Source organism: Microtus oregoni, unplaced genomic scaffold (assembly GCF_018167655.1).
Source record: "Microtus oregoni isolate MIOR12 unplaced genomic scaffold, Mior012 000079F_003, whole genome shotgun sequence".
NCBI lineage: Eukaryota > Metazoa > Chordata > Mammalia > Rodentia > Cricetidae > Microtus > Microtus oregoni.
The window spans coordinates 174,055-188,966 of NW_024544155.1; the positions used below are offsets into that span (position 1 = coordinate 174,055).

At 32.8% G+C, this 14,912-nt stretch overlaps 1 protein-coding gene across 1 annotated transcript in view; it reads right to left on the reverse strand.

Annotated features, from left to right (window-relative positions):
- Nucleotides 1–14,912, reverse strand: part of Cfap47 (cilia and flagella associated protein 47) — a 279,387-nt gene that overhangs the window by 82,816 nt on the left and 181,659 nt on the right. The window contains 2 exon segments of the mRNA XM_041642780.1: nt 939–1,067; nt 9,666–9,777. Of these exon segments, the coding sequence (XP_041498714.1) occupies nt 939–1,067; nt 9,666–9,777 (241 nt within the window).

Here is a 14,912-nt window from a genome sequence, read left to right on the forward strand (position 1 = left end):
TCTGATTTTAACACGAAATATAATTCCACCTGTAACACATAGGGTACAGTGTGTGTGTGTGTGTGTGTGTGTGTGTGTGTGTGTGTTTTCTCAGGGAGGTTGTGTATGTGTATGATATGTGTGTGGTGTATATGTTTGTGTGCTTATAATATGTGTAAGGTGTGTGTGTGTGTATGTCTGTGTGTGTGCAGTGCATATGCATGTGGATAGAAAGAGAGACAGACAGAAAGACATCTACTACTAATACTTTTATTTAAAGAATTACAATAAAAATTCATGCAATAGAAATGCAGTTGGAATGTATTGTATGAGGGAAGAATAAGAAAAAGAAATAAAAAAAAGAACATCATCTTGGTATGGTTCTTTGCTTTGAGAATTTTATATTTTTGGGTTCATGCCTCTCCAACACCCTCTTATGACCCTGACACTCACACAACTCATTTTCCAGGAAACACACTCTAAGTATTACAATTCTCTATTTATACATTCTTCTTTGAACTTCTAAAAATGTTTCACAATGCTTAAGCTTATAAGAATAATAATACAATATTATTAAGTTTGTTTCATATGAGAAAGACTGCTTACATATCCTATATTGAAATAAGAAAAGTTTACGACAATATTAAGACAATATACTCATTAATAACTTATCAGAAACTAGTATATAGTCCTTATTTGATAACACAAAAATTTGTACAACTTAGCACTAATGCAAATATAGACAACCTGTGTGGTAAGTTATAATAATCTTATTATGTTACAGCAGCAGAAATGTAGAAAATAAACCATATAAAATTAAATCTGAAATAATACAATGTTCTGACAGGCATATGCAATTCAAGTTGCAGTATGTATTATGCGCATAAGTGTATATTTAAAGGGACATGATGATCAGAATTTCCAGGGTGCAATAATAAAGCTCACTAGTATAATTTTACCTGAGTATTCCTCAAAAATAATGGTAGATGGATCTGATGGTGTGTCCTGTGAAGAGATGTCTTTCTCTGGATCTGTTTCTTCCTGAGACTCTTCCTCATCTCTTCTCTTAACGGTAAATGTAATTGCACCTGTAACACATAAGTCCAGGATGTTAGTTTAAAAGGGAGGAGTATATGGAATAGTCTCAAGCATCAAAATTACTATGAATTACATACCAAATATGATGAGGTTATAGAACAGTTTAATGGAAATTTTAAGGAAACACTATTAAATTCCTTTTTGTTTTTAGCAGACTGAAGGATTTATTATCCTTTAATCTAAAATGTGTTCTGTCTGATACACTAGTGTGCTGATTTATAAAAAGAACAGTCTGAGTCTTGGAGATTTCAGTCCATAGTCAACTGACCATGTAGCTTCAGATGGGGGGACAGCTTGTCATGGCAGAGATGTGGGGAATAACCACATCATCCATCTCTCTGGGTATGAAAGAGAGGGAGGAAGAGGGCATCCTTTGAGAGCAAATTTTCATGAACCTTAAAATTCTTAGACTTTACCTCTTAAAGATCCCGCTTCTCCCAATACACTATTAAATTCTTAATAGTAGTTTTCAACAGACTTCCTATAACAAGAAAAACTGGCCAATAATTAGTGTGCATTAGTTTTCGTTAACTTAGTGGTCCTAGATGATTGTATTTATTTATTTTCTTCCAAAGACATTTATAACATTTTTAGTTATTATCTCCTTTACAAACTATTTTGTTTTCTACAATTGCAAATTTCACAGTATTCCAAATTTCATCTTTTCAAAAAGTATTTAAAACATGGAATATTTTGCATTTATCATAAAACTGGCATGCTATCTCTATGGCACTTAGCCAAACTGTGGTCTTAGGTCTAGGGTAAAGAAGTGCACACATATGTTATTCTATTGGTAAAAATGACAGAGTAAGTTCTAGATATTTGAAACACTAGTGTTTTGGTTTTCAGACAAATTGAGATCAAATGAAATTTTGAATTGCCACAGAGAAAATAATGAGTATTCTTTATTTTAATATTGTGGAATGAGTTGTTTTAAACTTTATACCTTTCCGCATTTTGTTATACTCATCAAGAAATCTTTAAAGTATAGTAACTTATGAAGGAAAAATAACAGGCAAAGATAGGCATTTTGACAGGAAAAAGGATTTTGGCAGAGAAAGCTCAACATGCACACACATTCCATTGTCTAGAACTGATTCTGATGAATGCATGGTTTCTCATGAAATAGTCTTACTAGATGTGGTGTGCAAATTTGGACTATTTCTCAGCTAATACAATGTAAAAAGTGATAAATGTCATAAAATTCACTAGAGTAAAAAAATAAAACTGTAGCTGTTGAAATATTCATTATAATTTCTTTTATGTTAATGGGACTCATTCAAAACTGGTAGTAATATTAAAAACTGGGGTGAATATATTTATATTTAAAAAATAATTAAAAAAATGAGCTGTGGTCATTCAGTATCAGCTTACAATACACAGGATTTGAAGACTAAACACATGTTCCTAGACATGCATCATAATCAAATAGCTTAGACAAGTACCTATAAATACTACACAAATGGATTTAGCAGTGTTTTACTATGTATAAAGTATAACTGCTATAAAACATCAAATTTTTCTTAGGCTTTACTTAGTATTGAATTTAAGCTATTACATACTCTTGCAACATTTTCCCCCGTGGAGAACAGTTTTATAGAGTGCTAATCTTGTAACAAAATATAATTATATATGTATGTAAAAGAAATTTAAAATAAAATGTACATATCAAACAATCAGTACAGTGAAGGTACTCTACAGATGACATCTTTACTCATATCCTTATTATTCCTTGTTGTAGACAGTGCCCCAAGCATGATAACACTGTTCACATTCCTCCTGGATAATAGAAAGAATTAACGTGCAAGAAAGCATTTTCACTTATTTGGGTGAGACTTACAAGTGTTATGATGCTTATAGACTATGCTTTTTTCCAAGAGAGCTGATTAAAGGTCCCAATATGTTTAAGGGTTGTGTTGAACAATATGGAAGCCATTAGTCATATGCGATGATTAAGTAATTATGGTGATAGTTTTGCGATGTGCTATGAATAGGTATACACACCCACCTAAATATAATGTATATTGCTAATAATTTTATGCTCATTTTATATATATATATTAAGGTTTCAATATTAATTTGGGGTAAATATTTGTGAAGAATATCACATGGCTTATTTTATTTCTTCTTGTTCAGCACAGATGAGGCAAGCTATTTACAAGCGCTACATATTTAGAACTATTTACATTTCTAGTTATCAGATTGTTTAAAAATACATAACAACTTATTTTTTATTTTCGCATAGTGCTGGTAAAGAAAATTAGGTTCAGTATTTGCATGCCAAAGTCAAACATTTTTTTTCGAATCTACTCGTATGTAACAATCTCAATAAATACTCTTTTATGTGAAGGTATTTAAATATACATTTCCAAGGCTGAGCCACCTATAATGCTTAAACTTCATTTTGTAACACAATATTAAGTCAGAAGATTCTTAGAACATAATGAAATACAATGGAACGATAGAAAGTAGCACATAGCAGAGACAAATATAATAAACAGAGTCATGCCTATCCCAAGCAAAGTTCGTGCAAATAAGGTAATTTTCTATATTTATGTACAAAATATGGAAGATCTAGCAACATGCAGCTAGAAGAATGCTATATGGCTTTAATAAATTTAAACTTAAATGGCTATTTGTGGTCAGCATCTAAAATATTGTAAGGAGTCATCAAAATCTCCAAGTAAATCCTATATAATAAAGAGAAGAATATATTCACATGATTTGCTTTAGTTTCATTTGTAGTTATATACAAGGCAGCATGTATCGGTTTGCATTTTCTGTACTACAGTGTTAAATTGGTATTTATTTTTTAACTCTAAATTATAAAACAAAGTGCTTGAAATAAATTACATTTTCTAGATTTGGTGTTATATTATCAATTAAGCTGCAGGAATAGTCCATGGGATCTTCTGTGCAGAAATTATAGTTTTTATGGGTTTTCAATATTTTTAACACGTAACATTTTACTATCATCAGACAAACATTTTTCTGTTCCTATTACTGAATGACAGCAGATAAAGATTTGACAAGAATTGGAAATTCATAATCATCAGTTTATCTATCCCAAACTCATGCTTCATTTTGAAGGAATATACAAATATACCTGATATCATTAAAACAAATGACACTAATTCACTGCGTTTATCTGTGTTTTTAAATGTTTTTTGAGTTTATTAATATCTGCAAGAAATAGAAGCATTGTTCTTATTTGCCTTTGCATATCTAGATCTGTTTCTTGTATTATGCACCTCAAAATTTCAGGCTCCTTTAACAATAAATTTGACAACAGCCCACCATAATCTTTGAGATCACCACAATGAATTTAATTTGAAAACTGCTTCAGATAGTTTGCTTCTTCCTCAGCAATTTAAATTATTAATCTAGATCTTCGCTCTCTACATAAGGATTCCATCCAACAACCTATTATTATAATGGGTATATATGGTTATTATGCTTTATGTTCACAGATATCCATTCAAACACATATACATATATTTTTATGTTCTACAATTTTGATGGATGACATGGTACAAATTAACAAAAGTGACTCCTGGCATGCCCAACACTGACCTAATGCAAAACTGTAGAGGGGAAAATTTTTAAGCTACTTAATTCTCCAGAAAACACTATGGATAACAGAAACAAAGTTAAACTCAATATTAGGGTGAATTAACATATATCTAAGTCTAATAAAATTGTTACAAAGGCATATAGATTCAGGAACTACACCACTATGAAAAGAATACTGAAAAGTAAAATGAGGAAATTATTATACTGTGAATCCTTCAATTCTTACTACCTTCAAAAACACTGATCTCAACTGAGAATGGTTAATTCAATGAATTCTATCTCCTATCTCATATACTATCTCTTATACTATTACTAAGAGTAAAACTGCCATCACAATATAATATTGCAGCATCCACAAATCATTTCTGCTTGTTATTTTATAAATAAATAAATAAAACCCTATAGGTAAAGGAGTACAATATATAAAATATTTATTTATAAACCCATTATTGTATTTGAGGGGGTATAAAGAAAGAGGAATGGATTTCTTATTATTGCTATCGACACAGTTACAATGTACACAAATTTGGGATGCTCTCATAATGTTAAAATGAGTAAAATTCATTAGAATTAACTTGAATTCATGATACTTTTAAATAAATCAGCAATTTGTAACTTTATGCCTTTCATGATCTTCTGTGTATTATTTAAAGAATATGCATGATTTTACATTTATTTCTGGAAATATGTATGACATATAGCTTCCAGAAACTGAATAATGGCAGAAAGAAGATTCTATGTCTGTTTTACATTTTCAAAATAGGTAAGACAGATATGATCTGTGCTTTTTTGTTTTTGACTTGCACTTTCTAAAATTTGCAATTATTTGAGAAAATAGAAGGTATTTTTTGAAGATATATTTTCTAGCATATCAAACTAAAATTAAATTTTTTATAAACCAATTTCAGCTGTTATGAGATTATTGCTTAAAGACCACTGTTCAACATTATTAGAATGTCAAAAATCAAAGCATGGCATAATAAGGATTTTAAGTAGTAGTTTGGTTTAAATTCTAGAATAAAGTCAAGTCTCAAATAATTCTAATTATTAAAAAATTATTTTATATTTTACAAGGAAATACTAAAAATTATTTTATAAATATATTTTTTTATAGTCTGCAGAAACTTTTCCTTTGGCATATATGAAGAAGCATAAGTACCCATTTCAATGGTATAAACAATATGGTTCTTCTGGGAAGGACTGTACATATTTTTAACAATATGTCATTCTGAATTCCATTCAAATACTTATTCCTTAACATTAATTTGTTTTTTGATTTATGTGAACTATATTCACTGTGTTCTCACTAGTGTTGTGTCAACTGCTTGACTATTTCCCCCAATCACATTAGCTGCTTAAAATGCATTAAGGTCCTAAGCAATCCATTACCCTCTGTTGAAGCTGTTTCACAGTCCCACTTCAGGATTAATGTTTCTTCCCATTTTCTGCTTCTTGTAACTATGATTAAACTTTCCATGTATCAAATTTTAGCTTAATTTACAGATTTCTAAACCCACAATGAGATTTGAATTCATTGACATCAGTAATCATATCATGTCTATCATTATGTGCGATATGCTATGGTAAAGTACAGAACAATGAACAAACCTGTGTTCTAGCTGATCAAAAGATCATACAGTGTGCTGAGGCACTCTGGTGACTCATGAAATATGACTGTCAAAATCATTTTCTGAAATTTTACAGCCTCACTAAGATCAACAAAATGGCTACAGGGAGGACATATTAAATAGAATTGTTAATTCTTTTTTTAGTTAAATGTATTAATTTATTGTTTACTTGTTTTTCTATAATGCAGTTATTTTTTAATGTAAGAATTTTAATACAATATTTTCTCATTTTATATAGTTATTTTGTTCCCACTCCCTCTCCTCCGCCTGTCCCAGCCTCCCCTCCCATCCACTCTTCAGAAAGGGTAAAACTTACCATGGGGAGTCAACAAAGTCTAGGCCCAAGGTCCTCCCTCCTGTGTCTAGGCTAAGCAAGATATTCTGCCAAAGAGAATATGCTCTAAGATGCTGTGGGAGCGAGCCATAATAAGCTAAATATGGACAGGTCACCCAAAGGGAGTTCTTTGTCAGAGTATAACTCGGCCATTGATAAATTTAATAAGAGGCCGGACTCTTAATAGTTTACCCTGAGATTACACAACCCCCATCCAAGAAAAGACCATTCAAAAAAAAATGCCTGGCATTCCAACCACTGTAGATAGGATCACCTGCCAGTGCACATTCACCAAGACACCCCTAGACAGATGTCAGCCATTCAGAGGTCCTGAACCTCAGAAACCCCTGATCCCCATCTTTACTACAATAAAAACCAAATTCTAATTGAGCTCGAGGCTCTCCGGTTATTCCAATATTTTGGACACGAATAGACTGAGTTTGCAAACTTGATTAAAATAAAGGCTCTTCGCTTTTACATATGGGACTTGGTTTCCTTGTTGGCCTTGAGGGAACTTCGTGTATTTGGGTATAACAGATGCTAATTCAAGCACTAGGAATAAACTCTGGTCCCACTGCCAGTGGCCCTACAGACTGTTCAAGCCTTACAACTGTCCCGCACATTCAGTGGGCCTAGTTTGGTCCTATGCAGGCTCCCCTGCTATCAGTCCAGAGTCACTAGCTCAGGTCAGCTGTTTCTGTGGGTATCCCCATCATGGTCTTTATCCCTCTGTTCATATTATAGCTCTTGCAGTAGTCTCTGGAAGCATGGCCCAGTGCTTTAATGTAGATCACTGTATCTGCTTCCAAAAATTGTTATTCATAGCAGCATTATTTGCAATAGTCCAAGACTGAAAATGACCTAGATCCCCCTCAACCAAAGAATGGATAAAGAAAATGTGGTGCATTTACACAAAGGAGTACTTACTACTCAGTGGAAAAAACAATGACATCTTGAAATTTGCATGCAAATGAACAGAACCAGAAACAGAAAAAAAAAAGGAACTTATCCTCAGTGAGGTAACACAGACCCAGATAAATAAACATAGTATGTACTCACTCATAAGTGCTATCAGACATAAAGCAAAGGATAACCAGTCTGTAGTCCACAACCCCAGGGAAGCTAGGTAACAAGGAGAACCCTAAGAGAAACATACATGGATATATGGATTCCCCTGGGAAGGGGAAACAGGCAAGATCTCCTGAGAAAACTGGAAGTGTGAGGTGGGGGAGAAGGGAGGGTGGAAGGGCAGGGGGAGGGGAGAAGTAGAGCAGGAAGGAGAACATGAGGGAACAAGGGAAAGGGATGCTCAAGAACGGGGAAGAAGAGAGAGGGAGAGAAAGGAACGAGATTTCTTGATAAAGGAAGTCATTAAGGAGTAAGCCAGAAACATGGCACTAGGAAATCCACGGAAATTTTCTAGGAATCCCAGTAATTCACAAGGCTAAGGCTGTAAACAACAGCGGAAAGGATGCCTAAACTGACCTTCCCTGTTAATTCTTTTTATTTCTAGCTGAATAATTTGAAGAGTCTTTGGACAAATCATTTTTAAAATGTGTCACATTTATTTGTTATTATTTGAGTACAAATGTATGTGCATGAGTGCCAATGAGCCCCAGTGAGTGTGTGCAGGGCAGAAGACAGTCGGCTCTCTCCTTTCATCATGGGGATTGCAGAGATTAATATGAGGTTATCACGCTTGCCACCATACGTTGTCATATGCTGAGGCAGCTTAATGGTCTCTGCAAATGATTTACTTTGTTGTGTTTACTAATTTATTTATATGAGTGTGTTTGTGTGAGACATGGGTGGAGTAGAAAGGGAAAGAGGTGACAATTTATGTGCATGCCTGCATGAATTCTTGTGTTTCTCTGTGTGTGTGTGTGTGTGTGTGTGTGTGTGTGTGTGTGTGCGCACGAAGGTGCTGGACCAAGGCCTTTTTTCTAAGGTATTTATAAACATTCAATGATATTTAAGAGTTTGTGGCTTCTTTTCATAAGCAACAAAACCCATACAAAGTTTTCTGCATAATAGGAAATTAAGAATTATTATAATTTATGAAAACACACATGAATTTGTATGAGAGTGTGTGGCTTCAACCAAAGAATTCTCAAAGTTTAAATGAGAAGCATATTATGTACTGAGAGCCTATCTTTGAAAAAAAAGAAAAGAAATTAAACAAATTAACGTGAAACTTATGAACTCATTTTCTCTTATAAAAGACATTAAAATTCTAAAATTAAAGAAATCTACTAAGTAGTATGATTTATAAGGAGGAAAGAAAAAAAGACAATCAGAATGAAACTTTAAATTAAAATTTCCTATCACTTCACATTTTCTGGCTTATCTGCAACAGTAAAATATAATACTCCTTTGAGATGCTTGAAATAGGGTCACACTTTCAAATTTTATCATGTTATAATAGACCCTTTGTAGAGATAATCTTTATCAAGGCAAATAGGGATGAGAGATCAGTACTTCCAGAGACCACAAGATGATAAGTACTTAATTATAATAGGTTTAATACCCTTTTAACATTATGTTGAATGAGCATGTAACAATCTCCTCAGTAGGTTAATTCTGCTCAAGTATCACTGGGAAATTTATATAAATGAATACTTGATTAGATATAAAGAATAATTCATACATACCAAACATTAATTCTATTTCCATGTTAACTGAGTACAGGTTGAAAGTTTATAATATACATTTCTATAGTATCAAAGGCACTATCACAGAATGCCTTAGAGTTCATATATTAATATAGTTATTTGAAAGTATCTCCTAAGGTTCAAATATAAACACCCTTAACTAAGTATTCCACTTCTAGAAATTTCTTCTACAGATATATTTGAACTTGACAAGATAAAGTTAATATTTGCATAAAACACATTCCCTGAAGCTCTAATTATTTGGATAGAGTGAAATTACAAAGTAAGACTTTTCCCATATCATTAGTCCAAAAGAAGAATAAATTGTAGTTTTATTTATTATTATCATATTTCCCTCCTAGCAATGAACCTAATGAAAACATTTTATTGTGCATTTAATACCTCTGAATTCTCCACGTTTCCAAGGGCATACATGGAGAGTGTATGGAACTGAGCTGTCAGGTTCTATGGTGATATAAGAATTTCCCCACACTATTGAGAGATCTGCAGTTACCTAGAAAAAATGGATTGGAAAATAAGAATTATGTAATATCAAAAAGAAAATATTTTCTTTGTTTTGTCATGTTATACTACGATAAATGTTTTGGTGCTATAAACTACTACATAAAATGCATTGTAATTTACTTCCATTAATTTTACGGACTTTTCACTGAAAAGGAAGTAAGAAAATGGCCTTTATTAGAAAAGGGGGGGACGACAGATAATAGGCTTGTGAAAAAACAGAACAAGGGAAATAAATTTTGAGAAAATGAACCTTATTTTCTGTTGCTACGTAATTACTGATGATCAGTATCTTTTATAGATGGTGGGCAATTTTTAGTGGAATTTGATGTACAAGAAATAGACTATTTCAATGAGTTTGCATGTTAGTAATAACACAGTATGTGAAGAATATTTATGCATAATTGTGGCACAAACATTATTAAAGTTTCAGTTAATTGTGTCTTTATATATTTGTCTAACACTTTAAAGCATTTTTAAAGACTTACATTGCAATTTTTGTTTATGAGTGTGTGTGTGTGTGCCTATGTGTGTATCTACTTATATGTGGGTGCATGATCAGAACAAGGCCTCATGTCTCGTGGAACTGGAATAATAGGTGGTTGTGAGGACAATTAAAAGAAGGCCTTGGGTCCCCTGTGCCTGGAATTCCAGCTGGTTGTGAACTCCCTGATATGAATCCTAAAAGGTGAACCTGGGTCCTCCAGAAGAGCTGCAGATTTGCTTAACACCTAAGCCGTATCTTCAGTGCCCACATAGAAAATTTTGTAGCTACAGTTTTCATTTATTATAGCAATTTCTTTTGTAAAAAAATTTTAAGTTGACAAAAGTGCTATCTCTTATCATGTATGGGATTTAATAATCAGGTGTAGACTTCCCCATATTATCAATCTGAATTTACCTAAAAAAAAATGAACCATAAAAAATACCTCTGTTTTCACAATATACTGAACATAAACTTACACAGAGACAGACATACATTATCAACACACATATATATTCATATAACCTCTAGTGAACAGAATCCTAGCCTTTACAAATTTTATGTATTTTTGGTTGCACATGTGAGTAGTATCGTTGTGTTTGTGGCCTTTCTTTGTATCTTATTTGAACACAAATAAAAAAATGTCCTTCCTTTTGAAGACTGCATAATTTTATTGAACAGACATACTAGCACACTTCATGCTTCTCCATCTATGCACTTACTCATCTGTCTAGTCAAGCATTCGTTCACTATCTCCCTCTCTGTATCTTCCCTCCTTCCTTACTTTCCATTTCATATTTTTGAGACAGGGTTTCCTTCTGCAACCCATGCTGGCCTGGAACACACTGACCTCACTATTTACCAAGGTATCCTTGAACGCAAAGCAATTCTACAGTGCCAGCCTTCCAAATGTTATATTGATATTACTGAGAATCTATTTTATGTATGTAACTAGACACACATTCTGCTATTTCTACTTTGATAGCTCATTTTTTTTCTTTTTTTTCTTCAAGTGTTTAAAAAAATCAAATGGTATTCCAGGTGTGGATCATTTTCACTTTGTCTATTTCAAATTGGATCAGCTTTTCAGATACGTAGATTAATATATATTTTTTTAATTTCTGGAACTAATTCTTTTCTTTAGTCCTTTGAATTTATTTTTGTCTTTTTCTTCTTCTCAAGTACTACTGTTAGTGATATGCTGAATATGTTTCTTGCTGTTTCACAGATGTCTGAGTTTTGGCAATGTTTAAATTTTGTCTTCTGCTGTTACTTTAAATCTATAACTAAGGATTGTTTCATTTACTTTATTTTTAATTATAAATTATATATAAATAATTTAAAATTAAATTTAATTATAATTAAATTTATAAATTATTAAAATTACAAATTAAATTACAAATAAAATTCTGCCTTATTCAGAAAGAACTCTCATGTATGCTGTAGGTGAAAAGTTCAACCATCTCATCTTTCTTTAGCTGGCTAAAATCTCTATACATAAATGTGACTTGCTTGATTCCAAAGGACAGACAACATCCTTCAATATTGCATAAGTGCATTTCATATTCCAGGTCTTCATAATATGAAGTTTACAATTAATTTTTGTTGATTATTACTTATATTATATGTGTCAGCAAAGACAAAGTTAAATAATTGAGTGCTTTTGACATATAGTCTGAGAACAGGATCTTTCTATCAAAACAGATCTCTTAGATAAGCTAAATAAGAAAACCTTGCTAGTGGATATTGCCAGGGTAACTTAAGAAAGGTCAAATATAGATCCATACCAAAGCTGCATATCCTCTTGTTTGAAAGACTTCCATTATTTGTATGTGTTACAGGTGCTAATACAGGTGCAAAGTCGCAGAGGTATGCAGAATGAGATACGTACAGGTCAGGTTCCCAAATTTCATCAATCTTTACTCCAAAGAGCATTTAGAGATTTCCTCAAATATGTACTCCTTCATTTACAGATTTTTGAATATTGTGATATATTTATCCCATTAAAGATTTTAGGAATTAACAGATTTACAGAATTATTTAAATAAAAGACAAAAGCACTTGAATACAAGTGGAATACAAGTCTTTGACAGTAGGAATTTTTTTTGTTTGTTTGTTTGTTTTTGAGACAGGGTTTTTCTGTAGCTTGTAAGCAAGGCTGTCCTTGAACTCACAGAAATCCGCCCGCCTCTGCCTCCTGAGTGCTGAAGTTTTAAGAATATGTATATGCTGAAATAAATGAAACAACAAGCATGGAGAGGGGTAGGGAACAGGAAAGAAAGTGTGGTAGGAAGGAAGAAGAGAAAGGAAGAAAGGGGAAAGGGGGCAAAGAAAGGAAAGGGAAGGTGAAGGATTGGTAGAGGGAGGAAGGAACAGTTAAGAGAAAGGAAGGGGGGCTGGAGAGATGGCTCAGAGGTTAAGAGCACTGGCTGTTCTTCCAGAGGTCCTGAGCTCAATTCCCAGCAACCACTTGGTGGCTCACAACCATCTGTACTGAGATCTGGCACCCTCCTCTGACGTGTGGGCATACATCAAGGGAAAATGTTGTATACATAATAAATAAATAAATCTTTAAAAAAAGAGAAAGGGAGGGGAAGGGAGAGAGAGAGAAAGAGGAAAGAAGAGCAAACATATTGATCACATTGGATTAAATTCCATTTTACAGACTGAACAAAAATGAATGAGAATGGAGAACATATGTATTGAGAGGACTCAATGCAAGGACATGGTGAAACCTGACTAAGTAGTAGTATTATTTCTCTCAATGTCTGGAATAAGTTTCAGCTTCAGGCGGTTGTGTATCAGCTGGACAGTTTTGTTCTTATCCATTTGTTTTCCTACTTTGTGGTATAACATAAATAGCACTGTAAAATATGATATGATGACTGATGTAGATATGCAAATTGTTATGATGGCTGTAAGTTAGATCGTGACTACAATTTAGATATTGCCATCAACAAAACAAAATGGGTAAGTAAGCTGAGTCCAGGTGTCTTATTCTACATAAATATGTAGAAGGGCTAAAATGAAAAATAGACCTACAAAAAGATACACCATTTCAATTTCTGGATATGTATTGACTCAGTCTGATTTGTGTATTAAAATGCTAAGAACACATCATCCATTATGCTTACATATGAGAATAATTTACATTTAATTGCATAAGCATAGACCCATATGAAAATTTAGTTGCTTTACATTTTTAACCTGCATTCCTTCTGTAAGGTAAAATTTTAAAGTAACAACCTAGACACTATTTTTGCCATGGGAACAAAATAAAGTAAATAAATGATGTAGGATAATTGGAGGTTTTTTTTTTAATGTGTTTTTAAAAAACTCTTGATAGGTTTCCCTATTTGTTAATAAATTCTGAAAGTAGAGAAGGGGTACTAAAAAAGTCATCTCCTTTCTTACCAACCTACCTATGTACCTTCATCCTCTCCACCCCTGTTTTAATGCCACACTTTATGGTTACATTGGTTGCTAAAAATATAAAATATGCACTATTATGTTCTCAAGGCCTCAATGTTATGCTTTATAATATGAACGAAAACATGAATATAAAACATTGCATTAGAGCTGAAGTGGTACATCTGTCTAGCATCCAGAAAGTCCTGGATATGAGAGTAAGAGTTAAGAGAGACAGATAAGACAGAAAAGAATAAATAGGGAGAGAAAGGTAGAGGGATGAGCAAGGAAAAGGGGGAGGAAGAGAAGTGGAGAGAGAGAATATGAATATATTACACTCATACAGTGAAAAATAATGAACATGACAATAACATGTGGTCAATAAAGGCCACATCAGTGGCTACACAATATATCCCGAAGCTAAGAGATGATATTGAAAGGTTTTAGTTAGTACTGGCAAGGAGAAATTTTAACATAAAATATTAACTACAAAGAATATGCTTTGATATCTAGGAGGAATTAAACCAAAGTGTATATTTTGGGGATTTAAAACAAACATAGAATAAGCTTAGGGACTTTCCACATTTCTGCCATATCCTCTTAAGATGAATGGAGGTAACTAAGGTTGATGGATGAAGCTCGTTTTGAGAAACACATTGGATGCATTACAATTCTTAAAGAAGAGTAAGAATTGGATTTTATTTTTATTTTTGGTGCTGAGGATTAAACTCAGGGCCTTCTGCAGACTAAGCAGAGTCTCACCTATTCCTCTTTCACGAGCACAGTGGCATATCCTGCAATTTCTGCATTTAGGAGATTACGATAGGTAGATCTTGAGTTTGAGGTCAGTTTGGGCTACAAGGATATATCCTATTTCAAAATATTAAAAAAAAATACGCCTACATTTTCTTGAAACTATCTTGTATTATTATGTATAGTTTATTCAAGAAAAAATAAACATGATACAAATAAGGAAACTTGAAAGATTTTTATAATTACACACTAATATTTTAGTATAAAACTTGTTTGGAGTTTATGGTAGCAGGTAGTTGTACCCTAAGAACTTGGCTGGCTAGGAAAAGAGAACTGTAATTTGAGGCTATGGCAAGTTGCTACCTCAAATAAATAAAATAAGGACAAAAGAAAATAGAAAAAAACAAAGTAAAAACAACAATGACAAACTTGATATATGCTAACCCCATTTAGTAATTAAAATTAAATTTTTTAGCTGTTGG